Source organism: Silene latifolia, chromosome 5 (genome assembly GCF_048544455.1).
Source record: "Silene latifolia isolate original U9 population chromosome 5, ASM4854445v1, whole genome shotgun sequence".
Lineage (NCBI taxonomy): Eukaryota > Viridiplantae > Streptophyta > Magnoliopsida > Caryophyllales > Caryophyllaceae > Silene > Silene latifolia.
Window position 1 is genome coordinate 29,400,451 of NC_133530.1, and position 13,007 is coordinate 29,413,457.

The following is a 13,007-nucleotide window of genomic DNA, read 5'->3' on the forward strand; positions in this document are numbered from 1 at the left end:
TTCATAAAGTTTTTTCCCCAAAATGGCATTGGGTGCAAATTATAACCCAAGCTCTTAATTTGGGTGTAATTTAAAAAAAAAATTGACGTGGGAGTAAGTTTAAAAAAGTGGACTAAGTGTGGATATAATTAATAATTTATTCTTAAGTATTGTATAATGTTAAATTGTTAATTGATGTTAATTGGATGTACATACGGTATGAGTTAGGGACCCATGTAGCACCAACTGGCCACGACCCTTTAATAACAACCCAAGCTCTTACTAAAATCTCAATAATTATTGACAAATAAACAAACGTTAGAAAAGACAAAATAAATGGAAGGAAGAAAAAGAGCAGCGGTTCCTTTGTTGGCTTTACTTTTTGGATTAGCAGCAGCAGGCCTTAGTTTCCTCGCTTATGTCAAAAGAATTAAGGTACACTTAGTACCATTCTTAATAAATCTCGTGTCGAATATACGCAGTCATATCCTTATCCTAACCCGTCTTTTGGGTAGGTTGAAGATGTAAGCGTAGATAAGCAAGGAGTATGCATATATCCAAGCAGTACTGCAGCGTTTGCAATTGCAATAATTGCTACTCTTTTCATTCTTATTCATCAAATACTTATAACTTCTGGTACTGCTTGCTTTTGTTGCGGTCGAAAGTTTCCTTGCAATTTTTGTGGGATTATTTCATTTATCCTCTTCATTTTATCATGGTATGTTTATTTCTCTCCCTCCTCTACTTCTACTTTCTTTCTATACTCAGTTTCCTGCTCTATAAGCTGATGAATCCTATTTATATAGTCTTACGACTCTTACCTCGAAGTTTTATTATTATTATACTCCGTAGTTTGTATTTCACGAAGTACGGTTTTTGGTTCTTAGAACTTTTTAAACTTGTTAATAGACGACCCAGAAAATAAGTCACCCTTATCGAGTTCAATTGGTCTCCCTTGTGACGGGTTATTATTTGTGACGGATATTTTGTGAGATAAAATGGTAACAAAATGGGTTAGTGGAGAAAGGGGACCACATGAATAGTGTTGCAGAGAGAGAAAAAGTGGGTACATTGTGAGATAAAATGGTATCCGTCTTCAGCTTGTGACGGATATGTCATGTCTTCAATGAGAACTAGATTTTGTGCCCGTACGTTGTACGGGTTATAATATTGATCCGTCTCTAATTGTATCTTCGCAATTGAGAAGCTATGCTTACTTTCTTAACATTAGTTTTCTCGTGAGAATATGAGTATATACAAATACATTGAAATAATTTTTTAAGAATATGAGTATATACAAACAAATTAAGGTTTTTTTTGTTATGATTTGTGTATATAAAAGTTATAATCGTTATGCACGAGTAACTAAATAGTGTTCTGTTTGTAAGTGAGCTTGTACAAATGTAGTTTTTTTTACATCTGGAAAATATAAGTTTTTCTTCGTAGAATAAATAATTAATGAGTTTAACATGTATGAACCGTGAGTTTGTACAAATGTAGTTTTTTTTTGCATCTGGAAAATGTAACTTTTTCGACCCGTGACCCGTATAAGCCTACCCATATTTAGTCTGACCCATATTCGAGTTTAACATGTGTGAACCGCCTGACCAGCCGACCCATCCAGCCCGTTTGAGTGGTCTAGCAAACCTTGCATCAAAGTCATGTGGTAATTAAATTTTGTAGTCTGACCCGTATTCGAGTTTAACATGTATGAATCACCTCAGCAGCCGACCCATCCAACTCGTTTGAGTGGTCTACAATTGTTTTAAAATTCTTATCATTTTAGCTTTTATATATACCAATATAACTCTATCATCTTGATCGGATAAAATTTACATAAGTTTGGTGACAGTTCTACAAATAACTTTATCACCTTGATCGGATAGAATTTGCAAAATTTTAATTTCTGAACTTAAAGAGATGGTATCTCAGTTATTAAATGATCACTCTTACCGTGTATCTTGATCATTTTATTATTATTTTGGGGGCAAAGTGAATCTTTATACTCTGTACTGAATATAGCTTAAAATAAGAGTTAATTTGTGAAAAGATGAGTTCAACTAAATGAACGTAGCTCAAGTAAGAGCTAGGCCCTAGATTGGTTGAAAAAAGCTAATCTAAACTAAATGAAGCTGAGCTTAACTGAATGAAACGAAGCTAAACTATACAGAACTGAATGAAGTTGAGCTGAACTGAATTTAGTTGAATAAGAGTTATTTTGTGAAGTGATATTAATAAAAAGAAATATTTGCCTTTACTTAAAGTCCTTACAAATTTACTTTCAAAAAAAAAAAGTCCTTACAAATTTGTTAAGAATTGTTTGGTAAATATATGCAAACACTCAAATAGATTCTACTAATCTTACATAATACAGTGGGATATTGTTTGGTTGATAGAAAACAACATGAAAATTATGTTTTCTTTTAGACTTTATGAAGATACTTGATACTTGTCTATTACCTTCATCCAGATCAAATTACGACTAAAGTTTTTACTCGATATTAATAGGTCATGAATAATTAGTATAATTAGTGTTCTTTTCTGGTTATTTGTTGACCTATTTTATTTATGAGTGTCTCATTTATTTGTTAACCTTCAAGTGCTAGGGATATAAATACCTATCAATTAATCGCATCAGTAGTATGGAATGATAGTGGATTCTTTGTGAATTATTACCTGGTTAGTTGGTTACCATGACATATCATAATTATTTACCCTCGTGGAAGCCTAATTAGTTCTAGCTGCACAAATGTAAATTTATACTTGTAGAATTTTTACTACTCCGTTTCTTTAATCTAAATCCAATCCAAAACTAAAATTAGATGCAAAACCACTTATTTTAAGTCTGAATTTGCCGCACATTACCGAAACCACGGTCAATATGTAAGTCTCATAAACGAATTTCTATGATAAACAACTCTAATAACAAATTTTCAAACACAATAGAGAAAAAGTAACATACATCGGATATTTCTTTTGTGTAGAAGCCGTTGGAAGGTTTATTTTACTTTAAGAATCCTTTTGTGTTGTTAGAAAGTAAATCGTCTATGCATAATTGGTATTGTTACAATTATTGAAATCGATCAAATAAGAAAAGAACTATGATATTCATTACATTGCTCGAAAATCATTCTTAAATTTTAACTTGGACTATCTGTAAACACTCAAAAAGTTCTCATTCATCATGCTGTGTTCACAATAATAGACTACATAATGTTTGAGAATTAATTAAGCAATACTCGTACGGGATTATGCATGGAGAACCTCATGGTCCTCGTCTGTTAATATAGAGTAGATATGCTTTATCGTCTGTTAATCATATACTCCCTCCGTCCTGGTCATTTGTTTACCTATTCTATTTTAGGTATCTCGATCAATCGTTTACCTATATATGGCAAGCACTTTCCATAGTCAACCTATGTGTTGAGAGGGTACAACCTTTTATTTGCCAGGGAAGAGCTGCATACCGTATTAAATAATGGAATGTAGTAGAAAATTATAGTCATCATTAGAAATTATAGTCATCATTATTCATTAACATAATACTCCTGTTAAAATACAATCATAGAAGTAAAACGGGTAAAATTTTCCTGCAAAAAAAATACCAATGGTGACAAATTAGATTTTGAATTAAAGCGTAAACAACTAATCTCAACGAAAAAACTAAAAAGCATACTAAAATATAAAAACACCAAAGAAATTGTAGTTTGGAGACGAACCCAAGCTCGGTCCTCCTTTCGGTTAAAGCTCCTAAAATTGAACCTCCTATTTCAATCTTCATATTATATCCTGCGATACCGACGAAGTTTATTTAATAAGCATACATATCATAGGCAAATAAAATAAAGGAGTATATTGAATTACGTAGTGTGTAACGTTTGAAGGTAAATAAGAAGAATTCAATCACATTCATACGTAATAAGATGAGTATTATTGTATGAAATCGTAATCGTGTTGCGAAAAGAAAAGAAAAACAAAGAAAGAAATCGCCAATCAATGTAATACGACATGAACAAACCAAAAAAAGTTGGTACAAAACAATAGAAAGAAGTCCAATAGTTTATGATTAAGCAAGAGCATTGAGTATATATAATATTTTAGCCGGTGTTATAGAAGTATTTGAGTCATATTAGACTTTTTGTTTGGTACAAATATGAGACTTATTTAGCGCACTAATCTAAGCAGTGTTATTTTTGACGATTGTTAATTTTGACGTTTATTATGGCCTATATTACAAACTTTATCTTTTAGTTTGATTTGAGTTTGTTTAGATTTAAATTATTTATTTATTATTGTATATCCTTTGTTAATTGTTATACGTATTTTATAAAACTTAGATAGATAGATATAGATATAGATATAGATTTATTTTAGTGTTTTAGAATAGTTGGAGTCTCTCAGAATGCCTGAAAAAAGCCTCTTTTATATATATACATTGATTTGTGTATCGAGTTATCGTCATTTAATTTGACGTTGATTTTCTTGTCCATAATTACAAGGTCCATTATCAAGTCTTAAATAAATGACAGGTTGATTATTGTATTGTTAACTTTGAGCCAGACCACTTGTTTAATGGTCACACTTGTTCTTGTAATTATTGACTACAATTAGGGACCATTTTATCATTAGTCATTACCAAGTACGGAGTACTTATTTACTGTGTCATTTACCATTTTTTATACCGAAGAGTTATTAGTCTAGTGATTAAGATTGAGCCGTCGTGAGTCGTGATAATAGGTTAACGGGTTCTATTTCTCTTCCTTCCTATATTGTACTTGAATTGTGTCTCATTTAAAAACAAAAAAAAGTCACTTTTTATTGTTTTTTTTTTAGCGGAACTAAGATGTGTTTTTATACCACAAAGTTACTAAAACTCACATTAGTGCTACATTATAAAAGACATACCAAAGAGTCTTGCTTGTGACGATCTCAGCATAGAGACCTCTCACAGTCCTCCCCACTTATCCCCCCATTTTCCCCTTTCTTTCACTTCTCTTCAAAGTGACGGATTTTGTCTATCATAAATGAGAATTTGTGAAGACCTATATATAAGTATGAAAAGAAGTTCACTTTAATTTTGGTATTTTTTTTTTTGAGGTGTAAAGATAGTAATATTAATATTAAGAAATTAAGAAAGCAGCATCCAAGTCCACAAGAGTCACGATATGCTCAGGAAGCGAACCCACCCAAAACCTAGTCGAGTAATCGACTGGCATTAGATGAGCCATACTATGAGCCACACCATTACCCTCCATACGAACAAAATTAAAACGAATACAAGTAAAAGCATTAGCTAGCTCTAGAGTAACATTTCCAATTCTACCAAAATAGTTTGCCGGGACACTTTTCGACTTCAACATGGTGATCAAGGTAGCGGAATCCGATTCGAGCACCACATTAGCTAACCCCATTTGCAACGCTGCGCTTAGGCCAAATTCCGCCGCTTTTGCCTCAGCAATATCCGGATCCCATACATCCCGTACTTGTTGGACCCCGACCCTTTCCACCTTACCTTCATGATCCCGCACAACCATTCCGAGGCCACAACCCATATCACCAAACAGACCCGCATCAACATTAAGCTTCCACTCCTCTATCCCCGGAAGCACCCACCTCACACTCTCGCCCCTAGCTCGTACCACACCTTCACCACGTTCCGTCTGTGCATCCAACCAAGCATTCCAATAACTCAAAGCTCGCTCCACAACCCGTTGAGGTACCGTCCTCACTTCCCCGTGATACTCCTCATTACGACCATTCCAAATAGCCCATAAGAGGACCATAAGCTTACTCACGTTCTCACCTCGTTCATTCATGATGAAATGGTCCACCAAATCCACCATTCTCGCCCCATTCCACTCCGTGTCAACCACCTCATCCACACCCGCAACCTCCCAAACTTGCCGAGCAAAAGAACAATCTAATAAGGCATGGGTTTCACTTTCAACAGAAATATGGCATCGCTTACATGTCGGATCGGCATCCTTAACCATTTTTTTGCACATTGCCCCCGCAAGGTAATACCCCTTTGCACACTCGCCATACAAAATTTTTAATTTTCGGGGGAAGCTTGAGGCGCCATATTTTCAGCCATAACTTAGACCTATCACTTGAAGTTCCCCTATCACGACTCCTCTCCTGCAACCTGCGAATAAAATGGTAGCGAGACTTCACTGTATACAAACCGGTTTTGGTATTATTCCAAACTAGCCTATCACACTCATGAGTTGAACAAAGAGGTATTCGGAGAATATCGCGGACCTCAAACTCATACAAATGTTGCTGGAGCAGATCCTCATTCCACCTTATCGGGTCATCCAAAAACCAATCCGCAACAACGCTATTACGCAAACCTGAGATGGGCGAAAGTAAACGCGGTCCCGCTTCCGAGATGCTCCACTGGTCATGCCAAAACCTGGTGTTTCGACCATCCCCAATGAGCCATCTACTCCCACTCCGAAAGACCGTGAAAGCATCCATAAGGCTTCTCCAAACAAACGATGGGTGATGCCCAACTCACGCATGTAAGATGTCTCCCGAGGGGTAATACCGAGCTGCAAGCAGGCGTGAAACCAAGGACGGAGGTCGATTATATAATCTCCACAATTGCTTTGTCAACATGGCGAGATTAAACGTCTCAAAATGACGGAATCCCAGACCACCATCCTGTTTAGTACTACACAACTTATCCCAAGCAACCCAATAAATCTGTTGTTTCTCGCCACTGTGGCCCCACCAAATCGAGCCAAGTCACCCTCAATCCCGGAGTAAAACGTAGACGGAAATTTAAAAAGTCCCATAAAATAGGTAGGAATCGATTGGGTAAAATGTAGACGGAAATTTAAAAGCGTAGACGGAAATTTAAAAAGTCCCATAAAATAGGTAGGAAATTTAAAAAGTCCCATATAATTTCGGTAATTTTATCTCTACGTAGAGTAAAACCTTTTTTTTTTCTTTTTGGGCATATGTTTGATATGATGTTGCCTATTGGAGTAACATTTTGGTTGTATTATTCCTGGAATATTCGTATCTACCTTTTCCATGTTAAATAAGCTACAAGGAGGTCTGTCTTAGGCCCTTAACCACTAGACTTAGACATCGCCAAAGAAGTGTTATTCTCTATGCCATACGATGACCTTGGCTTTATGCTTATCTCGGTTTATATTGTAATTGTTGTGCGGAAGCGATACGGAGTAGATGCAAAAATAAAAGACACACAAGATTTAACGTGGTTCACTATCAATGCGATAGCTACATCCACCAGGGCGAGGGAGAATAATTCAATATGTCGGGAGAATTACAGATTACAAAAGATGAGCACAGAGTTTTTCTAGATCTGCCTCTTAAAACTCTCAATGTGTTTGCCTCACAAATCTCTTCTTAAAGAATAACTAGGTTAGGGTAGAGTTTATATATTAAGCTACCCTAACAAAGACTAATACAATTAGGAAATAAAATAATAAACAAACTTACTTAAACTAAGCTAAAGAAAAAATTTAACGCCTAAACACATGACGTCGGCTACAACTAGGACTAGGAAAGTGGAGGGCCCACTATCTTTACCATATTATGGTAATTGTCACGTAGAAACAAAGTCAAAGCAATTCCCATAAATTAATGCCTGACATACGCACAAAATTAGCATAAGGCAACAGATATTACTACGACCCGCATAGACACACGCGACTCTCCTCCCATATTGTTGCTCCTCTTTTCTTCCTTAGTCTCACCATAATCAAATTCCGACATACCAATGCGACATACGAGTCACATTCTAACAATTCTCCACCTTGACTCGGACAGTCGCATTTAGCAAACGACTTCCAAATCACTCGACCACTATACAAGTCACTCAAGTAGACTTATATCTGCCATGTTCTAGCAAATTGAGCTCTCACACTAGAACACCATAGACTCCACCTTGAGTCTATAACCATCCAATATACCCTGGACTGGGTCTGCCGTCCAATAAGCCCTGGACTAGGCCTGCATCCATTTAGCCCTGGACCGGGCCGCTCAAGGATGCTCCACCTTAAGCTCAGCACCCCGAAGGGTCAGGGACTTCTTTTGTTTTATGAACACTCTTCCTAAATTTAAATATGTGTTTCTTACCAAACACACGTTGCTCATTAAACTCAAGGTTACTCACCTTGACACCGTCAAGAAGATCCCTCTTGCACAATTGTTGTATCCCTCTATCACCCATACGACCAAGCCGCTTATGCCAAACCTTAGTCTTCTTCTTGTGATTTACGGATGCACAACTTGCAAAATTAGTCAGTGTTTCACCTTGCAATACATACAAGGAATTTTGTTTGACACCTTTCAGCACCAAACTAGAACCCTTCGTGACAGACAAAATCTCCCCTTTACTCTGGAACTCATATCCTAAATCACTTAATAAACCAAGTGATATAAGATTCTTCCCTAAAGCTGGAACATGTCTCACATTAGTCAAAGTACACTTCTTACCCTCAGTCGTCTTCACCTTGATTGACCCAATACCCACTACCTCACAAGTAGCATTGTTACCAACAACAACGCGACCCTCATTAAAGGACTCATAAGTATTAAACCAATGCTTGTGTGGACACATATGATAAGAACACCCCGAATCTAGAATCCAACGATCAACGGAGACGAACAGAATCAACCACAAGTGCATAGTCCGCCTAATCGTACTCAAATTCTTACTTTGAACTACGGCCGCATTAGACTTAGCTTTCAACTTAGGACAACTAGGTCTTTTATGCGGGTTCTTACATAGATATGAGATAAATGAATTATCAGCAGTATTGGTGTCTGGAATATTAGCCTTAGCCTTTTTCTTCCGAACTCCACCCTTTTTAGTATTATCAACAACTAAACCTGCCCCTGATCCGTTTTCTAAGTCAACAGTTGCTTTTTGTCGCAACTCCCTAGTGCAAAGTGTTGACTTCACTTCCTCTAGGGTCAATGTTTCTTATCCACAAAATTCTCATACGACGCAGGTAAAGAAACCAGCAGAATTAAAGCAGCATCTTCATCCTCAATCTTAACATCTATATTACGCAGATCTAGTAATATAGTATTATATTTGTCTAGATGATCACGAAGTGACATACCTATCTGCATCTTGAAAGAGAACAGACGTTGTTTCAACAACAACTTATTGGTGAGCGACTTTGTCATGTACAAACTCTCCAATTTCAGCCATAACCCCATTGCAGTCGACTCATCGGCTGAGCGTCTGACAAACTCAACAAGATCGATGAATGAGCCCTCTCCTCCATTGTTAACAAGGCAGGATCTTTCGTCTCAGTCACCCCAGATTCAGCACCTGCAGCCGAAGCTTCAGTCTTCGTCACCTTCGTGGAGAAACCCGGCGTCAAGGGTTTCCAGATGCACCGCTCCTTTAGCAAAACCGTCATCTTTATCTGCCATAGTGCAAAACTATTCCTCCCGTCGAACTTCTCAATCCTTATAGTGTCAGTTGCCATCTTCTCCTCCCTGGATCCAAAAAACCTAAGCTCTGGTGCCAATTGTTGTGCGGAAGCGATACGGAGTAGATGCAAAAATAAAAGACACACAATATTTAACGTGGTTCACTATCAATGCGATAACTACATCCACCAGGGCGAGGGAGAATAATTCACTATGTCGGGAGAATTACAGATTACAAAAGATGAGCACAAAGTTTTTCTAGATCTGCCTCTTAAAACTCTCAATGTGTTTGCCTCACAAATCTCTCCTTAAAGAATAGCTAGGTTAGGGTAGAGTTTATATATTAAGTTACCCTAACAAAGACTAATACAATTAGGAAATAAAATAATAAACAAACTTACTTAAACTAAGCTAAAGAAAAAATTTAACGCCTAAACACATGACGTGGGCTACAACTAGGACTAGGAAAGTGGAGGGCCCACTATCTTTACCATATTATGGTAACACAAATTCTTGTTTGTGACGGCACATATCCGTCACTCTTAAGTGACGGATACCATTTTATCTTACAAAGTACCCACTTTTTCTCTCTCTGCAACATTATTCATGTGGTCCCCTTTCTCCACTAACCCATTTTGTTACCATTTTAACTCACAAAATATCCGCCACAAATGGTAACCCGTCACAAGGGAGACCAATTGTTATGGTAATTGTCACGTAGAAACAAAGTCAAAGCAATTCCCATAAATTAATGCCTGACATACGCACAAAATTAGCATAAGGCAACAGATATTACTGCGACCCGCATAGACACACGCGACTCTCCTCCCATATTGTTGCTCCTTTTTTCTTCCTTAGTCTCACCATAATCAAACTCCGACATACCAATGCGACATACGAGTCACATTCTAACAGTAATTAATCGCTACAACTTTTGTTTAAAGATATTATCGACTAAGGATTTAGGAAGCCAACTTTATTAGATGTGAACTCAATGTTCCAATATTGATGATAGATCGATAAATATTTGGTAGATTATACGTCGTATTAAACTTTTGTTTTAAGATATAATCCACTTAGGATTTTGACTAGCAAGCCTTGGATAGTTTATGTAACAGAGATTGAATTCGTATGAACTAACGTTGCGTTTAAATTGTTATTTATATACAATTCTAGATATTGCTAGTCGTAATTCAATTTGAAACCATCAATTTAAATTTTAAACTTTTGCCTAAACGATGCAGGATATCGTTCGTAATAACGTTTACTGGGCTAGTATCCTCAGCAATATTCAACGATAAAAGCTTATTAGTCAGTAAAAACGACAGAATCACCAGCGGTAGGAAAGAGGAGTGCTTGATGGCGAACGAGACGTTATTCCTGGGAGCAGCAATTTGGTGCGTCATAACAATGTTCTTCACTTTGAGTTCCTATGCAACTCTTATGTGTGCACGTCGCCGTAAAGATCATGATATACCTCGTAACAACTTTGGTGCTTGATCAAATGATCGATCATCATTGTTTCATGTTCTTTACTTTATGTGTGTAATTGTAATTTTATTTATTTGTATTCCATCTTGTAACTTTGTAATGTATCTTCGGAATGGTAGAAACAAAAGAGCATGTATTTCTAATGCCTTTTATTTGTATTTCAAGAATTCTGTAATTGATATTAACGAAATGTCAGCGATTGATGTCTATATATATACTTTTTTTTTTTTTTTGACAGCTGTAAATAAGGTTTTCACAGTTTCATGGCTTGCTTTGCAAGATTATGCGCAATGCCATTTAACCGCCTCGGGATAAAATTAAAACATAAACAATGAAAAAAACTATAGGAAGCACGAATGTCCTCAAGAATGCCCATAATCCTATGGTCATCCTTGTCAGCACCTGCCAGTTGATTTATAAGCTGCAAGCAATCCGAAGAAATGTCCAGATGAAGATGTCTCCACTCTTGCGCCCACAGAATAATATCTCGGACCCCCATGGCTTCAGCCTGTAAAGCCGATTCTGCTTTCGTGTGCACCTGTCTCCGCCCCAGTTCACTCCCCATATTATCATAGGCAATCCATCCAAAGGCCGCCTCAAAATTCCTGTTCCAGCTAGCATCAACCTTCACCCGTATCACAGCACATCCGCTTGGCTTACCGAGAATACACACAGGATGCCCATCCCTAATAGCCAAAGATTCCTCTTGAATTGTCCTTTCCTCATCCGGTCCCCTGTTACTTCTTTCCGTTTTTTTGTCAAGAGACCTCTTCAGAATGCTCACTCGTTCCCGGATGGCCCGATATATCATATTGATGATAATGTGCGGGTTGATTTCCTGATTTTGAAATTTGATCCTGTTGCGCATAGTCCATAATGCCCATAATGTAGCCACGAAGGGCATCACCTGATAGATTCCTTCCTCTCTTTTGGCTAGATATCGGATCCAATTACAAATCCAGTCAGCGATAGAGACGCCCTCAGTTCCTTCTACGCGAATGCCCAGATTCTACTTGAAAAGTTGCAATCTCGAAAAAGATGTTCGGGCGTTTCCAATGTCCTTTGATCGCTGTCACACATGCCGCATGACGGGTCCACGTCAATGCTTCGCTTGTAGAATTCATGTCCTGTCGGTAAAACATTTGTGATAATTTTCCATAGGAGAATCTTCCACATTTGTGGAATTGGCAGCTTCAAAGTATTTTAAAACGAGAAAAGTCGGCTTCGGTCATTTACTCTACTTTTGTCTTTGGCAGTTCCTGCCCTGATCATAAACTCCTCGAAAATTAATCCATAGGCACTCTTTACCGTGAAGATACCCGACGTCGTGTGAGGCCAAAAAATGTTATCCCTGATTCTTACTTCACAACGCGGTACAGCCAGGATTCGCATAGTCCACTCATCCGTGAAAAGGCTCTTGATGACGCCTTCATTCCAGGAACCATCAGGTAGTATCAGATCTTTAACCTGTAAGATAGCAAGATGGCTGGTATTGAGCTGACCATTCATTTACGGGTTCGGCCTTTCTCCCCCAACCCATCTTTCCGACCACACGTTTAAGTTCGAGGCGATTCCAGGCTTCCAACCGATATTCTCCAGTACAAAGGATAGCCCATATAAGATACTACATACACCCCAAGAGCATCCAGAGCCTCTGATGGGGTATAGCCCATGCTGGAAAACTTGTGTCCCAAAAATCTTTTGTCGGAAAATCCTGCAAAACAAAGAGTTCTCACGAGAAACAAGTCGCCATCCATGCTTGGCTAACAGAGCTTGGTTAAGACATTGAACATTCCGAATACCAAGACCACCCGCACTATTCGGCAGACTTAGGAAATTTTACTACACCGGTGAAGTTTATTCCCCAATTTACATCCCGCCCACCAAAATTGTGTCAAAATAGAGTTAATCTTTTTGCCACACTTAGGAACTCGAAGACCGATAGAAAGTAGTTTGAGAGATTGGATAGAACCGAGTGAGATCGGGGTAAGACGTCCAGCTGGTGATAGAAAAATTCCATTCCACGAAGAAACTCGTCTAGTGACATGATCAATAAGGGCTGCAAAGATCCCTTGCTTAGACTCTTTAAATTCCGCAGGAATCCCAAGGTATTT

At 37.7% G+C, this 13,007-nt stretch overlaps 1 protein-coding gene across 1 annotated transcript; it reads left to right on the forward strand.

Annotated features, from left to right (window-relative positions):
- Positions 1 to 270: 270 nt before the first annotated feature.
- Positions 271 to 11,110, forward strand: LOC141657157 (uncharacterized). Its single transcript, XM_074464299.1, has 3 exons — positions 271 to 414; positions 495 to 697; positions 10,647 to 11,110. The coding sequence occupies exons 1-3, from the start codon at positions 316 to 318 to the stop codon at positions 10,900 to 10,902; spliced, it is 558 nt and encodes a 185-aa protein (XP_074320400.1). The 5' UTR covers positions 271 to 315; the 3' UTR covers positions 10,903 to 11,110.
- Positions 11,111 to 13,007: the final 1,897 nt, after the last annotated feature.

Bases quoted from the DNA above. Each gene is read 5' to 3' on its own strand.
- LOC141657157 (XM_074464299.1), top strand. From the start codon at position 316: ATGGAAGGAAGAAAAAGAGCAGCGGTTCCTTTGTTGGCTTTACTTTTT. The intron at 415-494 runs GTACACTTAGTA...TCTTTTGGGTAG, and splicing joins CTTATGTCAAAAGAATTAAG to GTTGAAGATGTAAGCGTAGA. The intron at 698-10,646 runs GTATGTTTATTT...TAAACGATGCAG, and splicing joins ATCCTCTTCATTTTATCATG to GATATCGTTCGTAATAACGT.